At 51.3% G+C, this 25,579-nt stretch overlaps 1 protein-coding gene across 1 annotated transcript in view; it reads left to right on the top strand.

Moving 5' to 3' along the window:
- The window catches only part of LOC126548456 (alpha-tubulin N-acetyltransferase 1-like), a 60,958-nt gene extending 35,675 nt beyond the window's left edge, over positions 1-25,283 (top strand). Inside the window, exon 10 of the mRNA XM_055063641.2 lies at positions 25,267-25,283. Coding sequence (XP_054919616.2) covers positions 25,267-25,268 — 2 coding nt within the window. The 3' untranslated portion in view covers positions 25,269-25,283. The remainder of the gene's footprint in view (positions 1-25,266) is intronic.
- The last annotated feature ends 296 nt before the right edge of the window (positions 25,284-25,579 follow it).

Here is a 25,579-nt window from a genome sequence, read left to right as displayed (position 1 = left end):
AATCTTGGTGCATGATAGTTGGAACAACCTGTATATGTACGTATATCGTGTCTGTGCATGGTGTAAATTTCCACTGTGGAACCACAGTGAAAATTAAAAAGAACCGATGTTGGAGTGTAAAAATAAGGATGAGGTAGCCGCAGCAGCTGCTTTAATGCGCTTGGTCTCCTATTACCAGAATTTGCAGAAATAAACCGAAAACATGAATTAACAACCGTGCACGTCCGTGCCAATAATGATGCAGTAAGCTTTTAGCCGCAATAAAATTTTAAGTGAAAGGGTAGAGGCAACTGTTAAGGAACCTCAAATGATGCAGATAACAGAACACTTTGGTAATTACACATTAAGGGGGGGGGGGGGGGTAGGCTGCGGCATCGCCGGGGGGGGGGCAGAGCCTCCTCCCCCACCCCCCCGAAAATCTCCGGAGGGGACTCTGGCCCCGGAGCCCCCCGTAGTCGGCGCATATGGTCTCCGTAATGTATTCTAGCCACTAATTTTCGGTTGATTATGGTAGTAATAAGGGGAAGTAGCCAAACCAGACTCGTGGGAATAAAAATAAAGCATCGGTACTCATCAACGCATTATCGTAAACGAAACGTCAAATTTTCTAGTGAAACACCCTCTGTGCCAAAGGAATCTTAGATGCTGTTGCGACTCGGGGTCCGAAGATGTGGAATTTGCTTTGCCTCGTGGATGTGTGAGTGATTGTGAGGATGGGTCCGATATTCAGGACGTTTGACAACCACGTTTATATTTACATATGTACAAGAAAATTCAGAGTAATACAGAAAAGTTGATGAAGTTATAGTCGCCGATCACTCCCGCAGTCCGTTGCTCCTTTTATGCCTTGCGTGATCATGGTCCAGTCACTTCCCCCAATACGGCGTCAGGAGACCGATGACATCGGGAGGTCGGTTGCCCTTTCCCTAAAAAGGGAACTTGGTCCGAAACGCACGCACATCACTGGACACAAACAGGGAAAGGAGGGGAACGTACGCTGGTTCTGATCGTACTCTGACAGGCGATGGCCGTATCATCGCACTGACCGCGTCTCCGGCTTGGACATGCCAAATTGTGCGGCTGAAAAGTGATGGCCGTATCTATGCTAATTGCCCAAACCTCTCCTGAACGAGGCACTCCCGCGCTGGTCATAGATCATCCGTTTCGAGAACCATCTTGACGAGGCCGTCGGCCCGTTCCCCATAATCGCGCGAGCCGTGACCGGAGGTTGTCGCGGGGCGAACGGCCGATCACAACAGATGCTGAAAAATCAGTGTAGTTTAATACAGATTATTTGGCATATTGCTCATGAACAGAGTTTATTAAAATTTTGCAGCAGTGATACTTGCCGAAGGTTGTAGAATCCGATCACTACCGGGCCTTTAAGTAATGCCGCTGCTAGTGCGCCTGCTGACTCGTTTAAAGTTTGTCCCATGTGCTCTAGTACGCATACCAAACGGACGAGGCGTAAATGTCAAGAGCCGAGAGAGAGAGAGAGAGTAAAACACCTTTATTAATAATATTTGAATGGCGAGAGCAGTGTGGGAGGAACCCCTCAGTCCAGGGTCCCTAAGATGATTCCGGCGATGTTTCGAGCCCGTTGTATCACAGCTCGGAGGACGTCGGAAGGTCCGTCGTGGAGGGCATCGTCCCACAGCTATTTGTTGCTTAGGGGGTAAAGGAGAGTTGGCAAGGGAGGAAAGAGGTTTGCAGTGCACTCAATAGTGATCTGAAAGATTGTGGGCGAGCTGCCACAGCCAGGGCAACGATCTGCATAACAGTGTGGGTAGAATTTATTGAGAGAGACAAGATTTGGGAAAGTTGCGGTTTGTAACTGGCGTAATGCCACTGCTTACTCCCGCGAGAAGGACGGCGGTGGTGCGGCGTGGGTGCGACGAATGCGTGTATAATGACGGAGTATGTCTTTGTAACGGAGCAAGGGATCCCCCTACTCTGAACTTGTCGCCTCACCACGCCGAGTCGCCCGGAGGGAAATTTCTCGGGCAACCGCATGTGCGCGTTCGTTACCCGGCAGCGAGGTATGACCAGGGGTCCAGAGTAAGTGGATGCGGGGAGATGTGGTTGGTGTATTTTGCGGGATCTGTTTGAGAATTTGGTGCGCCGCTCTCGGGATGCCATGTCCTGATAGGAAAGCCCGGCATGCCTGTTGCGAGTCCGTGAATATATACACTTCCTCAGGAACACGGATGGCGTATCGAATTGCAAGAGCAACACCGAGAATTTCTCAGTAAGCGGCATTTGTTCCGCGCATTGCAGCAGAGTCTCTCGGGGATTCGGTGCCATCCAAAACTACCGAGGTATAGCCCTCTTGAGTGCGTGATGTGTCCTATAAAGTATGTGTTTCCGGGATGTTTGCAAGCATGCGGCCAATGTATCGTACACAGGCTTTGCGCCGCCCTTTGTCATGCTCGGGGTGCATATTACGTGGCAATGGATGAATGCTTAGTGCTTGGCTTATCGCTGACGACAAGATCGTTGGACGGGTTTCAGACTCAAAGGGTGGGACAGAGTATCCTAGCCGTGTGAGAAGATGGCGGCCAGTAGGAGTGAGTAGGTGGTGCTGGCGATGGCTGACCCAATGTGCCTCTAGCTGCTCGCCTAATGTGTTATGTGTCCCTAAGTTAAGGAGACGGCGTGTGGAAGTATAGTTCGGGAGGCCATGGGCCAGCTTCGTCGTTTTGCGAATCATTGCGTCTATGCGAAGTTGTTGCACTTGGGTGAACCCCTGAAATGGGAGATGGTATGTAAGACGGCTGATCACGCATGCCTCCACCAAGCGCAGCAGGTCCTCTTCTCGAAGGCCCGAGCGCCTGTTGGAGACCCTCCAGATCATGGCCAGAATTTGCTCAATCTGTCTGGATAGAAGGGAAACAGTGTAGTCTGACTTGCCATCCGCTTGGACGTGTAGGCCGAGGATACGAGCACGATTAACCTGTGGTATCGGTGTGCCATCCACGTGCACAGTGATAGGGGGAGTAGAGGAACGGCTCCGGGGGCGAATGATTATAAGCGCCGACTTTTCCGGAGTACATCTTAAGCTGCATTTTCTCGCGTACTCGGAAACTGTATCGACTGCTTGCTGCAGTCGGTGCTGGATGGCTCCGTCGGAACCCCGTGTCGACCAGATAGTAATGTCGTCCGCATAAATAGCGTGGGCGACATCAGGGATCTGGTCTAGTAGCCGGGGGAGCCCTGCGAACGCGATATTGAATAGAGTAGGGGAAAGAACTGAGCCCTGGGGTGTCCCACGTCCTACAAGGCGAATCGTACCGGATCGATGCGGTCCCATTCCTACGGTGGCTGTGCGATCTCGAAGAAATGCGCGGATATAGTTGTACATACGAATTCCACAGTGTGAATGTGCAACATTGCGAAGGATGAGGTCATGTTCAACATTATCGAATGCCCCTTTTAGGTCTAAGGCGATGAGTGCTCTCGTTTGGGCGGACGACGGAGGTCCTATGACTTCCTCCCGCAATTGTAAAAGCACATCTTTGGCAGACAGATGAGCCCGATATCCGAATTGAGAGTTAGAAAAGAATGATTTTTCTTCGAGGAAGGGCTGCAGACGCCGCAAGAGTACATGCTCCATGAGCTTACCAATGCAGGATGTTAGGGAGATGGGTCGTAAGTTTTCAACCTTAACAGACTTGCCCGGTTTGGGGATCAGTGTGATGTCGGCGTGTCGCCATGCTTGGGGAAGCATGCCCTTGCGCCAGCAATCATTGAAGATATGGGTGAGGTGGTTATTATCCGCGTCACTGAGGTTACGAAGGGTGGCGAACCTGATGTGGTCGGCTCCCGGTGCCGTGTTGCGGCGTAGGTCTTGTAGGACCACCCGCACCTCGTCAGATGGGATGTCTGCATCGAGCAATTCGTTCGCCTCGCCTACATAAGGATAGTCAGGGTACTGCGGCGCCGGGCCTGTGGGTATGAAATGCTTCTCTAGCTCTCTGAGGAGTGTCGAGACATCGTCCCTGTACTCGTGCATTAGGATGTGCAGCTGTTGAAATGTTTTTCCCTTTGTTGTGGTGGGATCTGTGAGTGAGCGAAGAATCGACCACGTTTTTGCTGTGCTCAATGTGCCTGAGAGGCGATCGCAAAATCCTCGCCAGTTATTCCTCGTAAGGATCTCTGCATACTCCTGAGATTCCCGTGTAATTTGATCTATACGTTTCCTAAGTTTTCGGTTGAGGCGCTGTCGTTTCCATCGTCGTGTCAACCCTCTGCAGGCGTTCCAAAGATGAAGTAAATGCGGGTCTATGTCTGGTGTCTTGGTTGTGGTGCGCAGTGTGCTCGTGGTGGCCTCTAGATCTTGTGCGAGAGAGTCAAGCCAGCGTTCGTACCCTTGGCGCTCAGGTGGGTCCTGGCGACGTTCCCTGAATTTCGCCCAATCCGTTATACGCACATTTCGCTCGGGCCTGCGCGCACCCCGTAATGACAAGGTGGTCGCCACAATGTAGTGGTCACTACCAAGGTGCTCCTCTAAAGGCCCGTGCGCAACGACTGGGCCAGTATTGCGCACGAAGGTAAGGTCAGGGCAGGTGTCACGAGATACGCTGTTGCCTATCCGAGTGGGGTGCTCTGTGTCGGTAAGCAGTGTGTATCTCATGTTACAGATGGCATTCCATAAGCGGGTCCCTTTAGCCTGCGATCTAACGTAACCCCATGCAGTATGCGGAGCGTTAAAGTCGCCGGCCACCACACAAACCCGTCCAAACCTACCAAATTCTGTTAGTAGGTGCTGAAAACAGTGCGCTCGCGAACGGGGGGAACTGTATGCATTGAGTATAAACAGACTCTAGAGCTCGCTGCGTTTACCTTGCGTAATTATTGCCAATATTTGGTGAGGAATGTCAATGTCAGTGGTATGCATGCGACATGTAACATGTTTCGAAACTAAGGCTCCCACAAGAGGAGAGACACCCGAGAGCGTGCTGTAGCCTGATAAAGAAGGGGTGCAATTGACTTCCTGTAAGAGGATGACATCGGGAGGGTTCGTGGATGTGGCGATATACTGCTGTAGGGAACCTCGTTTTCGGCGGAATCCACTGCAATTCCACTGCCACACCACTAGTTGCTCCGCGTTACGCGGCGCCATCATCATCGCGAGAGGAAGCAGGCGGTCGTGCATAGGGATGCGGGCGCCGGGTGCCCACATTTGAAGGTTGCGGCCGAGAGCCTTGGTCGGAAAGCGCGCTTTCGTTGTTACCGCTAAGCTCAGAAACTTGCATGCGTGCGAAAGTGCACTCTATACATGATTTCACTTGTTCCGTAATGCCTATTTGAAGGGCCTCCATTTGGCGTTCTATCCTGTCCAGAGCCGCCTGCATACTAGTGCTCATGTCTGCCACCAGCGCGTCCATTTGTTTTTGCAGGCGCTCACAGCGCGCCTCCATGTCACGACGTAGGCGGGCTATTTCTATTAGAGGATCGGGATTTGATAACCGAATTGGTAATAGGGGAAGGGGTAGGGAGAGATTTACGGGGCGGAGCGATCTGTGGGGGACCCTCCGCCCACCTACCTCCTGAGGCGCCTCCATTGCTGTTTTCTTCTCCGGGGTCCGCTGCACCCCTGAAGGGACCAGGGTCACCTTGGCTGGGGCGTTGGTCTGCAGGGCCTTCTTGTAGGGTTGTTGGGAAGATGGGGAAGGAGGGCGCTTCTCTGGGAGGCGCACCGATGCCTCGCGGGATCGGGACCGAGACTTGGAGCGGGTCCGGAACTTGCGACGGGATCTCGAACGGGTCTCCGACCGGTCTTGTCTGGTCTCCTTCGTTGGGGCGCGCGACGTTCGGGTCTCCGCCGTATCTGTGGTAGTGGTCAGGTCGCTGGAGGGTTGGCGTTCACGCTGCTCTTTCTCGAGAGCTTTCTGCACCCAAGCTTTGTTCAGTGTCTGCCTGGCACGCCGCGGGCAGTTTGGATCCGCTGTAGGGTGGGTCCCGTCACAGGATCTGCAGTGTGGGGTGCACGGATGTGACGGGGTGGGGTTGTCAGTCCCGCACGTCGCGCAAATGACCACGTGCGGCGTAGGACAGTAATCAGCCCAATGGCCGAGCTTGTGACATATCTTGCAGACCAGTTGGCGCGGTCCATGGGGGTAGCAGTGGAGTTCTGCACCATAGAAACGCACGTAGCGAGGCACTTTAAGTCCTTCAAATGTTACCAACGCAACGTTGGTTTGACCCATCATTCGTGCTTGAAGTATTTCAGTTCCAGGAGCCAAAAGCTCATCCACTAGCTTGGAAGACGGTGTACCGGGCAAAAGACCAGGAACAATTCCCTTGCATGAGTTGTCTGGGGCTGCAAAATATGTTGTGATGGGATAGACCCGCTGACCAAGGTTCAGCTCCCTCACCTTGTACAATGCGTCGGCTACGTGTGACTGGGGTGCGCTGATGATTGCCAAGTTCTGCTGAGGTCGCGGTCGGAATATGATGTCCTGACCATCGTCGGTGGTCAAGCCGGCTGCACTCCATAGAGCACTGGCGAGTTCTGGGCGCGTCCACTTATCGAGGCAAAGTCCTCCATGAGGCCGCAGAATTATCTTTTTGTCGTGCAAAGGAAATTGAGGCAGGTTCTGATTCCGACTGCGCTTGCGTACGGTAGGCTGGGAGGCGTCCGGAATGCCCAAGATGTTCTCGGAGGGTTGCGTCTTAGCGTCCGTTTCACGGATGCGTCGCTTATGTATGACTGTCTTCCAACAGCCACCTGTGTCGTCGTCAGTTTTGTCGTCGTAAATGTTCGGGGTATAGCATCCTCCTCCATCCCTTCCCCGGTCGGAGTATCTACATCTCGTTGTTGGGAGGGAAAATTGGCGACGATGGGATCGGCGGCCACTCCCGCGGTATCCACCTCGGGCGTCTTCGTTGTTGTCGAGGAACGCGCGGCGGCGTTCTCTGTCGCCGATTGCGTCTTATGCTCGTTGGAAAATGACGTTGCGGTAGATAAATGCTCCATCGAAACAGAGCGGTGAATTGGCCGAGTGCCCTTTGCACGCCCGTTTAGAACATGTGCCTCGGAAGAGCTGGTCGCTTGGCGCTCTTGGTTCATGGTGTAGAAAACACGCCAAGGCAGCTATGGTCCCGGGAGGGGCAGCCGCGTTGGAACTGCTTCAGAGCTGTAGAAGCGCGGAGAGCGGCAAAAAATCCCGGGAAGAAAAGGCGGTCGGTGGGAAATGGCGAGAAAGCCGCTTCCCATATCAAGAGCCGAGAGTAATTATAAGAAGAGCGTTTCGCTTCCCATCGTCGTCTTCACCGACCGTCGGAGTCCGTTATTGGAGCCGCTCGCAGCCACCTCTGTCAGTGCGCCGCACAACCGTAATGCGTTTGTCATTCCCGGGATAGGGCCATAGCCGTGTTATTTTTGTTTTCTAGGCGAATGCATTATGCCGATCGGGCTGGTCGAAAAAAGGAAGCTCAATTCCAACGCACATTTGAAATCTATGTAAAGCGAATTACTGAAGGATTAAATTCTAACAACTAACCGAAACTCGCATGTAGGCGTTTGTGTCAGCTCTTCTGATTATGCAAAAGGCAACTATTTCCGTACAAAAAGCTTCCACCGAGCCATTTCGTGCAATAAACATTTTCCCTCTCTCCCCTGCCGTCGCGTCTCGCGAGGGGAGACGTGCGAGTGGCGCCCAGGTGAGCCTGCCAGGTATTGTCGTACACGCCTGGGAGGTTGCAGGAGGCGAATACAGGTCGTGTGTCCACTTCGAAAACGCCTCCACACCGGCCGGTGAACAAAAGCGGGAAGCCTGCAAATTTCTGGAATGCCGCTTTATCCACAGTGACTTGCGGCAACAATCATACAATAGGTGCTCAGGTGCCCCATTAGGCGCTCAGTATCATCGACAAGCTCACATCTAGGTTATGTGATCCTTGTATTTGCATTTTACTCCTACTTGTACTTCGTTCCTGCTCCAGGACGGCACTTTATATCGGCGCAGCATGTCACACCCTAGTGGATCTGAGATGCTGCTTGACATTCCCCGGCATCTTCGCACAGCTGTTCTGTCCAAGCTGCACGATCTACCAACTTTTGGCCACCTCGGGGAATCCGTACGTACTACCCTGTCCGGTGACGATGGCCTGGTCTGTACCGATCTGTCCGCCGGTACGCCGCTTCTTGTGACTACTCTGTCCGACGACGATTCTTTTGGCCTGGTCTGCAGTGATCTGTCTTTTGAGTTATGTCAGCGCCGGAAAAAGCCACCTGTGCTTACTGCTGGTTGACTCCAACCTCTTGCCATTCCTACCGAACTCTTCTATCGCGTTGATGTAGACTTTCTGGCACCTTTTCCCACATCTGACTGAGGCAGCAAGTGGATTGCCGTCGCAACTGATTATACAACTGTGTTCGCGGTCACCAAAGCCCTTCCAACAGACGTAGCCTACTTCCTGTTGCACAACATCATTGTTCACCATGGCGCTCCTCGCTAACTTCTTACCGATGGGGGTCGCTCCTTCCGCTCTACAGTTCTGGACGACTTGCTCCGCTCCTGTTATACCAAACATAAACTGAGTACTGCATACCATCCGCAGACGAACGGTCTTAGTCGAACAATAACGGACAAGCTCTCCATGTATGTTTCTGATGACCATCGTGATTAGGATACTGCTCTCTCTTTTGTCGCATTCGGGTACAATTCATCACGCTACGACACTGCAGGTTACTCGCCATTTTATTATGCGGCCGAGATCCAGTATTGGCTTTTAATACAATACTGCCTACCGCTCAAGAGCCTGTGTCTCAGTATACTCGCGATGTCATTTTTCGAGTCCAAGAAACACGCTAAATTGCTCACCATCGCCTTTGTGCGTCTCAGGACAAACGGAAAAGTATTTGGGACAGTTTTTACCGGGACGCCGATTATGTTCCTGGGGATCTTGTCATTCTGTGATCTTCCACCCGTCGCTCCGGCCTCTCGGAAACACTAATGTCCTGCTACTCCGGTCCTTACCGGGTCCTCTGTCAGGTGACCGACGTAACCTACGAGATCTCTCCGTCGCACCTACTACTCGCTCCACCCAGACTTCCCATGACGTCGTTCATGTCAGCCGCTTAAAACAGCACTCCTTTTCTGCCTAAAAAGCGGCATGACGGGGCTTTCACGCCGGGCGGAAATATGTTGCACAGCTCTGCACAATGATGAGGAAGATGAGCATGAGCTTCGGACTGAAGACGAAAAACGCTTCAGTGACTAGCCTGCTGTAGACTTGTATTTGTCAATTACTGTAAATTACTGTACATTCTGTAAATTAAAAAAAAGAATTATTGGGTTTTACGCGCCAAAACCAGGATCTGATTATGAGGCACGCGTTAGTGGGGGACTCCGCAAAATTTCGACCACCTGGGGTTCTTTTTAACGTACATCTAAATCTAAGTACACGGGTGTTTTCGTATTTCGCCCCCATCTAAATGCGGCCGCCATACTGTAAATATATTACCCGTCTTGCTTCGTTCCTCAGCAACAATATTATTCTAAATCGAACCTAACGGGAAGCTTTAGCTTCCTGTTAGGTTAAAATGCGATTTCAGAATGCGAAATAGTTAGAATGCGATTTCAGAAACCGAATTTTTATTTAGCTTCCACTTTTTTTACACAAATTCTGAAAAAAAAAATTCGAAGTTTCTAGAAACAATACTTGAAGTATGAAACTCTGTAGCTCAGCAACTAAACACGATGTCGCAATTCTGTAAGCTGCACCTAATATTTCATTTAATGCGGACAAAAATGATATATCATATGCCACCCTGAAATACAACACTAACTCCTGAATATTGCATTCGCAAAACCTTTACAAGCATTGTACCAACTTCAGATAAGTCGTAAATTGATACATCAGATTTTGTCCGTTTGAGATGCTCCAAGGGATGCAGTTTATAGAGATGCGATATCAGTTTTTGATGCCAACTAACGGATTTGTAAACTTCGTACTTCTTTTTTCAGATTTACCGATTTACGACAATTTTTGTCAATAATGCCATGGCATAAATAAAAATTATTATTGCAGGAATCACTGTGATTTAATGTTCTCTCTTATATGAAACACGTTCTCTTTTAAATGCTACCATTCTCATTCAAATCGGTTGAGCGGTTTTCTCATAAAATCATTTATGCGTTTTACATGTATTTGAGCAGCCGGCATTGAAGATAGGCCCGAACTGAAGCTTCCTCAATGTATCACACCGGTTCTATAGGAATCCACGAAGCGTAACCATATGACATAACGCTGACTATATACGGAAGCCCGCGGTCGCAGTAGTGCGCAAATAATAATAATAATAAAAACAATGAATAAAGAAAACGCAACGGAAGCTTTGCGGGAGCCGTTGTCTCGGCCAGACATCTTATACGGAATGCCGACGAGCTGTCTGGCAAAATCGTCGATTCATTGCCGTTCGAGCAAGTGTCAGGTCGCCTTCAAGATAAGGCTGATACATAAGCGCGCTCGTTTCCAAGTGCCGAGGTTAAATCAAATTATGGAGTTTTACGTACCAAAACCAGGCCATGAAATGAACAAGTTGACGGCAAATATGTTAATGAAACATTGTCATTCAAGAACCGTGTTTGCATTCTTGTACATATGAATGGCCGGGGAAAAATCTCAATGACGCTGTCATTTGTTCCAATGGATTACGCAGGAGTGGCTGTCACCGGTCGTGTATCGTGAGTAATTGCACCGAAATTATAGTCGCAACAGAGAGCACGTATATAAAGAGCAGAAGTTCTGCAAGATATGCGTCAAATGAAAGTGAGCCAATGCGAATATATGACAAACGGGGTACTTTATTTAAAATTAGTCTTCATGAGCACTTAGACATTTGTCCCATTGACTAACGAGCCCCGTGGTTCCCGTCTCATAAAACTACTTGGGTTGCTGCTTCAAAAAGTCTGTAACTGACTCTTTCACGTCATCGTCTGGCACGAATCTGGTTCCCTTGAGCTGTTTTTTCGGTTGCCCCAAAATGCGGAAGTCGCAAGGCGACAGGTCTGAGCTGTATGGCGGATGTTGCAGCGTTTACCACTTGAACTTTGCCAGTTTTGTGTTAACCATATCAGCGACGTGGCACAGGCATTGTCGTGGAACAAGATGACCCCATTCGTCAATTTTGCACGTCGTTTGTTCTTGATTGCGACACGCAGCCGTTCCGGCGTTTCACAATATCGTAAACAATTGATAGCCTCTCAAGATTTAGCAAATTCTATCAGTAATGGCCCCTGATGATCGAAAAAAAAAGTCAACAACACCTTTCCGGTGGAAATGACGGCCTTTGTGTTCTTTGGGCGTGGTAAATTCTAATGTTTCCACTGTAAGCTTTGCCGTCGTGTTTCAGGCTCGTAGTAGTGGCACGTTGGTTCGTCCCCGACCACAATTGCAGACAAGAAATCGACATCCTCATGCTGATATCGGATCAGGTGAGTCACGGCAGCGCCAAACTTCTCCGTCTTCTGGAGGTGGATCAAAATCGTGGGCATCCATTGCGCACACAATAGCCGATAACCGAGGTGTTCACGAATTATGGCGGGAACCGAACCGTGACTGATGTTCACACGGTCTGCCAGTTTATCGATGCTTATCCTCTGTTCTTGTCTCATCAGCTTATCAACCTTTGAAATTGTGTGGGGGCTGATGGAATCGCACCGCTGGCACGAGTTGTTGGGGTCTCGGTGCTGACGCCCGTTATTGCCAATGGGTCGCAAGCCCCAAGGGTAGCGTTGGCCTGGCGGCCTGGGGCACTGGAAGCATCCGAAGGTCCCGGCAAAGCAAGAGAAGACTGGTAACAGAACAACTTGTTTATTCTAACATAGCAAAAGAGCGGCCGGTCAGGTCGACCGAAGTGGAGAGACGGGAGAGCACGTAACTCAACAGTACAAATCGGAGCCTCTCTCCTGGCGTCCGGGGGCAGCTGCTCTTATACTCTCGGCGTCGCGGTCCAAAAGGGAAGGTCACGGGAAGAGCCCACGCGACGGCGGAGCACGAGCCCACGACGGCGCGCACGGTCGAGCCGAGAGACATGGCGAACCGAGTGCAGTGACGCATCGCCAACCCGCCCACACGACGGCGCGCACGGTTGAGCCGAGAGACCTCCTGGCTCCTCATTTGGGGAACTCCGCTCCCCGGCTGCCCCGCTTTGACAAGCGAGGGCACACACACACACACGCACACACGAAGACACGTGGCACTGAAACACGCCTGGACACGCTTGGCGGGGAGGCGTTGCGGCGGCGTCGCACGGGCCAAAATGTCCGCCGCTTTGAACGAAGCCCCGGCGTCCGTTGCATCCGCGCCGGCATTACCGCGCGTTGTAGGCGAAACGTAACAGACCGCCCCGCCGGGGGAAGGAGATCCCGATGGTCAGGGGACTGCATCCGCTGTCCGGAGGGATGTCGCTCGATGATGCTCATAACCGTAGTCGGGCGTCCTTTGGCGTTTCTTGAACGCAGCGCACAGAGAAGGCCTCGTTCTCACGTTCAGGTGCACACAGGACACTGCAAAGTGACTTCGGGAGAGTTGACATTTTTGTTCTCGTTTCCGGCAAGCGTTAGAACTACGCCGAAAGTCAACCGCTCAGTCAGCAAGCACGGCACAAACCTCACTAAGCCCTGCCAGGCTCTTTCCCCTTTTATACTGCTGCCTAGTTCCTTACAGTAGTTTAGCAGCACTCAGAACGCGTCCACAAATCGGAAAATTGCACTAGAAAGCATATCATCACTTTGAAACACTATACAAAAGCAATAGGTTAAAAAAAATCCTGCCTCAGGAAGAAAAACATCAGTAACAAGCAATTTTGAGGCTGATTCCCACGTTAGGGGCTTCGACTTAAGCCATCGGCGTTACCGTTGAGACTCCCCTTTTTGTAACGCACCTCAAAGGAATATTGTTGCAAAGCGAGGCTCCAGCGCAGGAGGCGGCCATTTTTGGGAGAGATGGTCTGCAGCCATTGGAGAGGGCAGTGATCCGTTTCAATGATAAACCTCGAGCCGGCTAGGTAACATGACAATTTCTGAACGGCCCACACGATACACGCACACTCTTTCTCGGTGGCGCTATACGCCTGCTCACGACTGGTCAGCTTACGACTAGCATACAGGACGGGGTGTTCTACTTCTCCATTTTCCCGTTGGCACAGTACAACGCCCATGCCTCGCTCACTAGCATCACACTGAACAACGAACCCTTTTGTGTAGTCGGGCGATCGTAGCACAGGCTGGCTTGTTAGGGCGCTCTTTAGGGCGCTAAAAGCTCTTTCCTTTGTCTCATCCCAGACGACTGTTTGCGGCTCTGTCTTTCTTAGAGCATCCGTCAAGGGAGCCGCGATATCAGAGTACCTGGGGATGTACCTCTGATAGTAGCCGGCGACACCTAAGAACGACCGAATATCGGTCTTCGTGCGCGGTTGCGGGAAGTCTCGCACAGCGGCCACCTTTATTTCAGAGGGGCGGCGACGACCCCGACCAATCACGTGTCCGAGGTAGACAACCTCGGCCTGTGCTAACTGGCACTTGGGAGCCTTGACTGTCAAGCCCGCATCGCGCAGGCGGGTTAGCACTGCCCGCAAGTGCGCCATATGCTCAGGCCAGGATGCGGAGAATATCGCTACGTCGTCTAGATACGGTAAAGCGAATTCTTGCTGTCCCCGCAACACTTTATCCATGAGGCTTGAAAAGCAGTATGGCGCGTTCTTCAAACCAAAACTCAAAACTTTAGGACGGAATGTCCCCATTGGTGAAATGAACGCCGCATACCTACTAGCCTCTTCTGTAAGTGGAACCTGCCAATAACCCCTGACAAGATCTAGGGTGGAAATAAACTGAGCGCTACTCACTCTCTCAAGGCGCTCCTCGATGTTAGGGATCGGATAAATTTGATCCTTAGTGATGGAATTAAGCCTGCGGTAGTCGACGCAAGGACGAGGTTCCTTGCCCGGTACCTCAACTAAAATCAAAGGGGAGGTATAATCACTCTCACCCGCTTCAATAACACCGAGCTGTAGCATTTTCTTTACCTCAGCCTCCATAATATCGCTCTGGCGGGGTGACACCCGGTACGCCTTGGATCGTACTGGCTCTGGGGAGGTAAGTTCTATGTCATGAGTAAGGACAGAAGTCCTACCAGGCCTCTCAGAGAACAGACCTTGAAACTCTTGTAAGAGCTGGTGTAGTTCTGTTTTCTGCTCAGGCGACAGCGATGCTTTACTTATTAAGTCACTAATGACTTGATCGGTGTCTTTCCTGTTTGTCACTGAGCTTAGTCCCGGAAGCTCGACCGGAAGCTCTTCGGGCACGTTTACCATCATGCACACCACTGCTTCCCGTTGCTTATAGGGTTTGAGCAGATTACAGTGGTAAACTTGCTGTGCTTTCCGCTTTCCTGGCAGACTCACCACGTAGTTAACGTCCGACAGTTTTTGAACAATCCGTGCTGGGCCCTCCCACTGCACGTCGAGTTTGTTCTTTAGCGATGTGCGCAATATCATGACCTCATCGCCCACCTCAAAACGACGGGCCCTGGCTGTCGTCAAAGCGCTAGTAAACACTGTACCCTGATCTGACTGGATTTCTGCAGGAAAACCAACTCGCGCAAATATGGACAGTAGTGCATTGACTATCTCAACTGAGCTGAGTTCTTTAAGCGGCACTGCTTCAGGGAACTTTGTCGCTGGGCAGATCACAGTCAAAATGTGTCGGTACCCCGTGGCTGTTACCGGCAGAGGTCCCACTGTATCAATAACGAGCCGTCTAAAAGGCTCCGTAATGATAGGTACCAACTTCAACGGCGCCCTCGATTTGTCCCCTGGCTTGCCCACCCGCTGACAGGTGTCGCATGTCTTCACAAAGTGGTCTGCGTCCCGAAAACACCCTGGCCAATAGTACTCCTGCAAGAGACGGTCCTTAGTTTTCTTAACTCCTAGGTGTCCGGACCACGAACCCCCATGCGACAAGCGCAACAGATCCTGACGGTAGCACTGAGGCACGATCAGCTGATCGAACTCCACTCCCCTGCGGTCTAGATACTTCCGGTACAGGACCCCACCTTTTTCCACAAAGCGAGCATTTTTTTTGGCGATACCTTCCTTGATAATGCAGCGTATGTTTTCTAGGCTGCCATCCTTCTTTTGCTCGGCTATCAAAGCCGACCGGCTGACTTTTAGCAACCTGTTAAGTCCGTCTGACGTAGGCGCGATGAGCAAATCTGGAGACAGCTCTTCTAACTTTCCCGTGTCGGGAATTTCCTCTCCAGTATCTGCTGCCTTTAACGCTACAGGCTCAATTTTATTCAGTTCGGGCGTGCTCTGAATACCAGCTTGCTGCGCCTCTGACCCTTTTTCATCGTTCAACAACGTCGGCCCCGCAACTACCGCCTTTGCAGCGAGCTCCCGAACCTTCGATCTGGTTAAGGCCTGAACGCTAGCCTCACCAAACAAAAGCCCCTTCTCGCGCAGGAGGTGATCGGACCTGTTCGAAAATAGGTACGGGTACTGGGGGGGCAGCATAGATGACACTGCGGCCTCCGTCTCAAGTGCTCCGAAAGGTCCTTCAATAAGCACTTTTGCTACCGGCAGACACACGCTATGAGCTTCCACTGCTTGCTTGATCCATGCGCACTCGCCCGTGAACATATCGGGTTCTACGTAAGAGGGGTGAACTACATCCATTGTAGCTGCGGAATCGCGAAGCACTCGGCACTCTTTCCCGTTCACGAGGAGGTCTCGCATGTAAGGCTCGAGAAGCTTCATGTTCTCGTCAGTGCTGCATATAGACAAAAACACGACTTGTGTTTTTGTTTCTGGACACTGTGCCGAAAAGTGACCCGGCTTCTGGCACGTATAACAAACGCGCGCTTGCCTCGTCTGGAACCGCTTTCTGCGTTCGGCTTCGGTTGCCGCCGTCTCCTTACGTTCGGTCGGACTGCTTTCACTCGCATCCGAACTACGTGTGTCCCCCTTTGCTCTCATGGGCGTGAACTTTGGCCTCTCAAACTTGGAGCCAAATTCACCCTTTTGACCGTCCTTAGCTCCACGAGCCCGACGCGTCACAAACTCCTCGGCTAGCTCAGCGGCTCTAGCCACCGTACTAACGTCTGGCCTATCCAAGACCCAGTACCGCACGTTCTCAGGTAACCGACTATAAAACTGTTCTAGCCCGAAACACTGCAGAACTTTCTCGTGGTCACCAAACGCTTTCTCTTCTTTGAGCCACTCCTGCATGTTTGACATAAGCCTGTACGCAAACTCTGTATATGACTCACTTCTGCCCTTCTCATTTTCCCGAAACTTCCGACGGAACGCCTCCGCTGACAGCCGGTACTTTTTTAGCAGACTCGATTTCACTTTGTCGAAATCCTCTGCCTCCTCTCTCTCCAAGCGAGCGACTACGTCGGCCGCCTCGCCGGGTAGCAAAGTGAGCAAGCGCTGTGGCCACGTTTCCCGAGAGAACCCCTGCTTCTCGCACGTTCGCTCAAAGTTAACCAGGAACAAACCAATGTCCTCTCCAAGCTTAAACGGCCGCATCAGGTCAGTCATTTTGAACAATACTCGTTCTCCTGCACCGTGTGCCTGACTTCCATTACGAGCGCGTTCCATCTCTAACTCGAGACGCTTCATTTCCAAAGCGTGTTGACGGTCGCGCTCTTCTTTTTCTTTCTCTTTTTGTTCTTTAAGTTCACGCTCCTGTCTTTTTGCCGTCTCCCTCTCCTCAATGGTCTCAAGGCATTCCGACAGCTCGTCATCCTCAGCTTCTAACTCAAGAATAGCCCTTAGCAGTTCTGGTTTTCTGAGTTTGTCTGAGACATCCAGACCCAACTCTCTCGCAAGCTCCAGCAATTTCGGTTTGCGCAACGACTTCAAATCCATGGCTGCTCTGAATGCTGCTTTCTCTACTGCCTACTATTGTCTTGCCGCAAACTAACCCGGTAGCAACGACAACCACAATTACCAGCTCTGTTTCTAACACTAACAAAAGCCTGGCAAAACTCAGAAGAAGAAAGTCCCGCACTCACCAAACCTTGCAGCCAAGACTTCAGCGCAGTCGTTCCGCTGCAGGCAACCAGTCATCACACAGGGCTCGTTGCGCTGCTCCCGGATGGTCGTTGTGCTGCTCAGCATACAGTCAACCGCATCTCTTCGCTGCTGGCCTCCGTTGTCGCGATCTCACCGCTGGCAACCAGATGTAGTAATCGCACCGCTGGCACGAGTTGTTGGGGTCTCGGTGCTGACGCCCGTTATTGCCAATGGGTCGCAAGCCCCAAGGGTAGCGTTGGCCTGGCGGCCTGGGGCACTGGAAGCATCCGAAGGTCCCGGCAAAGCAAGAGAAGACTGGTAACAGAACAACTTGTTTATTCTAACATAGCAAAAGAGCGGCCGGTCAGGTCGACCGAAGTGGAGAGACGGGAGAGCACGTAACTCAACAGTACAAATCGGAGCCTCTCTCCTGGCGTCCGGGGGCAGCTGCTCTTATACTCTCGGCGTCGCGGTCCAAAAGGGAAGGTCACGGGAAGAGCCCACGCGACGGCGGAGCACGAGCCCACGACGGCGCGCACGGTCGAGCCGAGAGACATGGCGAACCGAGTGCAGTGACGCATCGCCAACCCGCCCACACGACGGCGCGCACGGTTGAGCCGAGAGACCTCCTGGCTCCTCATTTGGGGAACTCCGCTCCCCGGCTGCCGCGCTTTGACAAGCGAGGGCACACACACGCACACGCACACAAGAAGACACGTGGCACTGAAACACGCCTGGGCACGCTTGGCGGGGAGGCGTTGCGGCGGCGTCGCACGGGCCAAAATGTCCGCCGCTTTGAACGAAGCCCCGGCGTCCGTTGCATCCGCGCCGGCATTACCGCGCGTTGTAGGCGAAACGTAACAGGGCTGATTGTACGATGGCTTTGGCCTGGTCTTGGAATGTCTTTGCAACTTTCCTGTCCTTCTGTGAACCGTTTTCTCCAACGCTTCACAGTGGCCAATGAAATACAACGTTCAAACGTACACCGCAGCCACACGGCGACTAATTTTTTTTGGAAACACCTTCAGTTGTCGAAAACCTCACGACACCACACTGTTCAACTTTTGAAGCGTCCATTATGTCACGCAACTCATTCAACCCAGTGTATGAGAGCATTAAAGAACATTTATCCTCACACCTGCGTGTCAGTTTTGTAAATGAGAGATGCCGCTCTGCTACGCGCATGCCTCGCAGATAATGAACCGAACCATTATTGCGCGGTGAGGGTAGGCTCACATTCATTTGACTCGCCCTCATACATTAGAAATGCAAAGATACAATGGGATATACAAATGCGAAAATACAGTTTGATAAAGGGCAAAAAAGTGTCACTGGAAACAAAGTTCACTGCGCGTATGCCCAAAACCTCGCAACAACATATTTAAATATATGTATAAGTATCCAATAAATCTACGTATGTAAGAAAAAGTCACCGTATATAATGCATCAAACAAGGCAAATAAGCATGCTGCGCAATCACAGATTCACAGAATCCTAGATTCTGCCCCCATTGCATCCACCCCCTCAGATGTATCGCGCGCGACGGAAGACGGCGCGCTTGCTCCCCGCTTTTCTCTTTTGCTCACACAAGACTGAGTCACGATCGTCGGCTCACCCATTCCACCCCCACCACTATGCTTCGACCCCCACAGCATGCGGCGCACAGTCGCGATGTTATCGCCCTTGGACTCTATACAAAACATGAGGGCGATGGCGACGGCAGGAATGCGCCTGGAGTGTCCATATAATTGCTATCGCAATAATATAGTAAGAGTATCCGGCAACTGAAGCGTGCCGTGGCACATTACTTTCCGCAAAAGAAGAAGTAACGAAATTGAACTTTCACTATGCGACAATACGCTGCGAACAATGTATTTTTTCCTTTTGTGGGGCGGGGGCACCGAAATGAAAAAAAAAAAACACATAGGAAAGCATGTTGGCCACAATCGAATGCCTACTTTGGGCACCTAATGTGGCTACGGAAGGAATATCGAAGAAAACATGAGACGCTTGGTCCACTGAGAACCATGCGCTTACTGCCTGGTATCCTGCACCGGCGAGACAGGACTTTCCGGAGAGGTTGCGCTCAAGCGAACGCGGTGCAATCCGTCGAGTCCCCACAGTGATTGCGGCGAGCGACCATTGTTTCTTTTTCTCGTCTGCTAGCCAGAAAGCATTCAAAACTTTGCGAGTCGAAAATCCACTCGGCCAGAGCAAACCGAACGCGCACCGAAGTGCGCCGCGCGGTGGTCGAGGCAACACGAGAAAAACGTGTGCGCTCTGGCTAGCTCTGGCAGCCCGCGGGTAGGGTAGCGAGAACCAAAAAAGAAAAAAGAAAAAGGAGAGGAGGCTCAATGTGTCCTCACGAATAAATGTCAAAGGAGAAAGAATAAATAAGAACGTAGTTACCTTGGCTGGCTTTAGTGTCGTGACATGGATGTTTTGGCGTAGGTGAAAAAAATGTCGATTTTTTATGTGACATGACGGCACAAATAAACCACCACAACCTTTCGTCTCATCGGACCTCGCTGCGTGCTTTGTCAACTTATCTGCTAGTGTGTTGATTTGGCTTGTCTCGTTAACATGTTCCGATGTAAGACTTTAGAAAAGTCAATGGACTTTGGGCGTCAAATGTTTATGACAACATTAAACCCACAATGTTCCGCTATTGAAAATATAAAGCACAGCTTAGGAAATGTCAGTACACCTTTCACATCAAGAGTTTATGAGATTTATACCCATAAAGTTTCGGAATTGACATTTATGCATTCCATAGATTCCGCGGCCTCAGCGAGATGCCGCGGCGAGCCCGCTCGCCATCAAAACGCCTCTGAAACTTTGTGCTCGGATGGGGCTACTCGGGCGTTATGTGACTCCCGGTACATGGGCGTTGCCGCGAAATCCAGCCCGAGTTCGCAATGTTCGCGGTGAAATGTCTTTCCGAGCGTGAAAAAGACATTCTAGACAAAATACAGAATGATTTCCGGCGCCGGGGGTTGCTTTGGTCGGCGGTGCATGGACAGGACGAAAAAAAAATTTTTTTTTTTGGGGGGGGGGAAGGCTGAAGCCCCATAAGCCCCACCCCCCCTGGCTACGCCCCTGGTCTATGGGTGTGCTTCTTTTTATTTTTTCTTTAGTTGTACGTCATGGGATACCTGATGGCGCTAATTTCAAATCTTTAAGGTCGATACGCCACATGATGACGAAGAGAGAGAGAGAGAAAACAAGGGTAGGAAAGGCAGGGAGGTCAACCAGAACAGCATCCGGTTTGCTACCCTACACTGGGGGTGGGGGAAAGGGGAATAGAAAGAGGAAGAACGGGAGAGAGGAAGCACTGAGTACGTGTGGGAGCGACACCATACACAAGGACACTATAAACGGTCTGTTAAGCCCCTGCACTTCAAGTACCGCACTAGTGCACGAATCGCTTTTCGAGCCAGTGACGGGTGTGGCCACGGTCCGAGTATCTTTGACTCGGTGAAAGATCTCGAGTCCAGTCTGCGTAAAGTTGCCCGCAGAGAGAGGCGTTGGACAAAACGGAAACTGAACGTATGTCCAGGATTCCTGTGTATTACAAGCTGCTCAATTGAATTGACGTGCAGTTCAGAACGGCATTACATGCAGGTTTGAAATATAAGGTACGCATGACCTGTTTTTCTGGGAAATCAGTCTCGAAAATAATGTCATTTTGTTTAGACCTCTAGAAAAAAAGCCGAAGAACACAGCTACCTTCTTTTTTAAATGATATTCCGGGGTTTTACGGTGCAAAACAACGATATATGATTATGAGGCACCCGCGGCATTGGACTTTTCACTACGTATAGGGTTCTGTAACATGCACCTTAATATAAGTTCACGAGTGTTTTTCCATTTCGTCCCCATTGAATTACGCTGCCTGGATCGAACCTGTGAGCTCCAATTTAAAAGTCAAATACCATAGCCACTAGCTACCGCTCCGGCTTTTTTTTTTTAAAGCATAGACTGGCAAAAAAATTGAACGCAGTTTACGGGTCAAACATTAGTATATAGAATAGTGACATAAAGCTGTTTTCGGCTCCCGACATCCGACCCAATAAAAGACCCTGTAACCAATTTCTCCGCATGCTGTTACGCGAGGAAGACGCAAACATAACGGAATGCTGCACTGCATTTTTTTCTCTCGGTATGCTTCACGTAAGCCTGAGAACTGCGCAACAGGGCGCTGGATGAGGCAGATATGTTCTATTATTGCGGTAGCAAATACATGGACACCCCGGGCGCATTTTTGCCGTCGCCGCGCACTGCAAGGGCGCAAAATGCAAGGGCGATAACACGCCCGTCGCCGCGCGCCGTGTGCTGTGTGTGCAAGTGAAAGCACGCTAGGGGGGCCGACGTTCGCGGCTTAATCAGGCGCGCGCGAGGGAGGAAGGCGGAGAGCAAAAGCGTCGTATTCCGTCGCGCGAAAGGCCGTTAGGGAATGGAAAGGAGGGAGGTTGAGGACGGCGTTGTGCTCCCGCAGCAACTGCGTATTTCGCCACCGGGCGCAAGGGGAACCAACGATTGCAGCTCAATCTCGTACGCGAAAGGGAGAAAAGTGGGGAGGCAGCGCGGGAGAGAGGGGGGGGGGCTCCTATTCCGTCAACAACTGCGTACTTTGCGCGGCAGCGCGCGGTCGCGCGCGCCGTATCTTGAAAGTGACCTGTAGACGGCGCATTGCTTTGTGCGTGTTTTCTCGACGCTGCTTGCGTTGAAGCGATAGACAGAACGAGGGTCATTCGCTCGCTGCTGCTACCGCACTTGCTCGCACCAGCGTTTTGACATCGTGTCCCCGCTCATTGAGTGTGCTGTGTTCATGTTTGCTTGTGCGCGCTGACACCATGATTATTAATTCAGTTAGTAAGCAAATGTTTCCAATATTATACGGCCGATGATACTATCTTTACTTCGTATAACTGTCTACTAATTTGCTATCGCAATCAATGCTTCGCCTTCTGGGAGAAACTGTGACTCTTTTTATTTTTGTTAAAGTGGCAAGCAGCAAGCTTAGTGTTTTTTCGTCTGTGTTTCGCAAAAACTACAGATGGAAAACTATATGCGCAAGAATACACACGAAATATATGCTGCTTGAAGAACAAGCAAAATAATTGTTCTCCAAGGCCTTTTCTACTTTGTTTACAAGCTGGGTCGACCACTCCTCAATGTCTCATCAAGAGGGTGTCACACAGAACAGCAGGCATGCATGAAGGAAGAAAGCCTCACCCGGATAGTGGAATCCTTCGCTGTAAGCCAAATTGCATACGCTGCTGCTTTCCACAACTGGAGGCAGTGCGAGCGAAATAAGATCAATGCGCTCATACGCAAAGCGTGCAAGGCAGCACTCGGACTTCTCGACTGCACAAGCACCGACAAGTTCTTGACCCTGGGAGTGCCTAACGCCCTGGAAGAAATCGCCGAGGCGCAGAGGACCGCCCAGCTCGCGCGGCTATCGGAAACAAGAACGGGCAGACAAGTGCTGCATGGCCTAGGCCTGGGGCCAAAGGAAAGGGGACCCGAAAATACAGAAGTGCCTTTACCGGACGCAATTAGTAGACGGTTACGGGTATGTCCGGCGCCAAGGAACATGAACCCTGAGTTCCACAAAGAGCGGCGGGCGGCGAGGGCCAAGGCGCTCATCGATCTCCATGCCAAAGACAGGGGTGCCGTGTTTGTGGGTGCGGCAGAGTATCCAGATGACAGAAAGGCATTCGCCGCAGCAGTCGTCGGGGCATCGACCGGTGCAACGAGAACTGCGGCGAGTGTGCGGCCTCGAGGGGCGCATCGAGCCGAGGAGGTGGCCATTGCCCCGGCCATCGCCGACTCCGAGTGCACGACTGTGCTCTGTGATTCTAGGATGGCAGTGAGAAATTACGCCAGAACAAGGGTGTGTGGTGATGCCGCGCGTGTGTTGCGTGCGGTCGATCTCGCGAGTGAAAATCGGTATGTCGTGATCAAGTGGTTTCCGGCGCACATGGGCAGTGATGTGTTGGATCGCGGCAACGCAAATAACAGCGAGACGGCGAACGCGGCGACGCGAGGGATAAGCAAACGTGACGCTGCTACTGCGGTCGACCCGTGGTTGTGGTGAGAAACCAAGGACAGAATGACCTCCTACAACGAAATTGTGAAGTGGTACAGATTAGAGAGAAGGACTATGCCGCCACCTCATCTGGGCTTGACCCGTAAAGAAGCGGTGTTATATCGAAAACTTCACACGGGGTCGTTATTCACCCCGGTGCTGATGAGGCACGTGTGTCCGAGTGTTTATGAGAGTGACCTGTGTTGTGTGTGCCGAAAGGAAAGAGCCACTGCAGCTCACATTCTTTGGGACTGTGCCAAGAATCCGCACGAAGCTACAACGATGACAACAATCCCGCCGCGGCTCGAGGCCGCAACGCGGTGCTATGATCACGAGGTCCAAGCCCAGGCCGTCCAGCAGATGTCGGCGGCCCTCGAAAGGCAACGACCGAGCGAACCGGAGGGAGGCTGCTACCCCAAAAGAGGGGCAGGCGCGGTCGGCCAAAGAGAGTACTGTGCGGCCACGGCCGGAGTAGAGGCGTCACACGCCGGGATGACGTAGGAAGACGTCATGGCCACGTCACGGTGACGCCTCCCTTACAGGGGAAGGCTAATCGTTCTGCAGGCATTCCTGATAAAATTGCTTCGCCTCGCTCCCTCTCCAAGGCAACTACAATAACATAGCAGAATGAAGCCGACACTGTGGCCGCAATGCACGCGCAATCACCGCGCGGTATAAAAACACAGAAAAGAATTTATTCTTAATGCATAAATACACGCCATATCTAATTAGGAACACAATTTGAGCGGTTTCATCGCAAACAGCAGCGCGCGAAACAGTACGAATGACCCTTCCGATAAGTATCACCACAAGTTTTCGACGGCGCGATCGTGGTGCGGCCCAATCCACTTCAATCACAGAGTCGCCACAGTATTTTTCATCGTCGGGCACCTCACTCCAGAGCACGGTGCTCCAGAGCGTGCGCTGAACATAGTGGAAACCGCCTGCTTATTGGCCAACCTCCCTCCCTTGGTGGGTATGCGCCAGTGTTTGAGAGACAAGACAAGCGTACGCTGCTCCGGCCAACGCTCCGGCCGCTCGTCCAACTCAACTGTATGCTAGTGCCGTATTCTAGTGCACGCTAGGTTAAAGGGACTGGCAACCAATTTTTATGGTACTTCTTTTTTTAGCCGTGCAATGCAAAACTTACCTTTCAGAGTGTCGAATCATCAGTGGTAAAGCGGAAAACGCCGTGGAACATTTCTTATAAGAAGTTTTCGACCTGCAGTGATACTGTAGTTGTTTGCTGAAAGAATGCTGGAAACAGTACTTGGTGAGCGCGATAGCGATTATACTGAGGCATTGGTGGGAGGCAACGGCACGTGCGGTCGTAGCTGTAAGAAAGTATTATTTTGTTTGTCAAGCCGATCTTCCTGCTATTCATGTTTTCAGAAGTGTTAATTTATTTCTACAACAATAGCTACGCTTTTTCGTGGTTTGCTGTCCACGGAATCGGCGCGAAAACGGTTTATATAATATAGTGTTTGGCCGTGAGGATCCCATACTGTACAGGGATATTCAAGGATTGGTCGCACATTTGTGATATGCAGAGGTTTTTTAAAGCTTTTGGGGGCAGGTCTGAAATTACGTTTAATGAAATTTAACACACCATTGGTTTTACCAGTTATATAACATCTATATGTTTATTCCAAGATAAGTCAGAAGGAAATAGACACCATGCAAGGCAATTCGTTTGTTCAACGTGGCCGAGTGGAGTACCAGACAGGCTATATCATATGAATGAAAGGGTTTTCGTTTCATCTTAAATCTAATAAAACAACACTTACTTACATTCAAACACATTTTCTATTCCGTTGCGCTGCTGAGGTCACGGGTTCGATCCCGGCCGCGGTGGCCACATTTCGATGAGGGGCGAAATGTAAAAACGCTCGTGGTACTTAGATTTAGGCGCACGTTGAAGAACCCCAGGTGGTCAAAATTAATCCCAGTTCCGCACAACGGCCGCACGCCAAGCTCTCCAAGCCTCAGTCTTCCAGCCTTCGCATGCATGCAGACCGGGTCCTATCCCAGCCTAGCCAGGGTCATCAGATACGCGGACTCGTTCGAGCCCGATTGTGCGGATTGTGGAGATCTCCCTTTTGCACTTTTGCAACACATGCTCTGGCGGTGTCCATCGTTACAGGACCACGATCATCTCACCACGGGAGAAGAGTGGGAGGAGGCGCTCAGGAGCTCCAACCTTGTCGCTCAGCTACAGGCCGTCCAGAGGGCCCGCGGCGTTCAGGCACGGCGTGCCCGTCTCGACGTGCCCGCGACGGATCCTCCCTCGTAAGGGGGTTTCGGAGTCGCTCCTCAGTACCTGAATAAAGTTCAATGCCTGCCTGCCTGCCTGCCCCACTACGGCGTGGTTCGTAATCATATCATGGTTTTGGCATGCAAAACCATTGAATTTAATTAATTTTAGCCTTTGCGCGTTTCGGCAGCAAGCTAATACG

The sequence above is a fragment of the Dermacentor andersoni genome, chromosome 1 (assembly GCF_023375885.2).
Source record: "Dermacentor andersoni chromosome 1, qqDerAnde1_hic_scaffold, whole genome shotgun sequence".
NCBI lineage: Eukaryota > Metazoa > Arthropoda > Arachnida > Ixodida > Ixodidae > Dermacentor > Dermacentor andersoni.
Note: the sequence above shows the minus strand (reverse complement) of the source record. Positions and strands in the feature narration are given on the sequence as shown.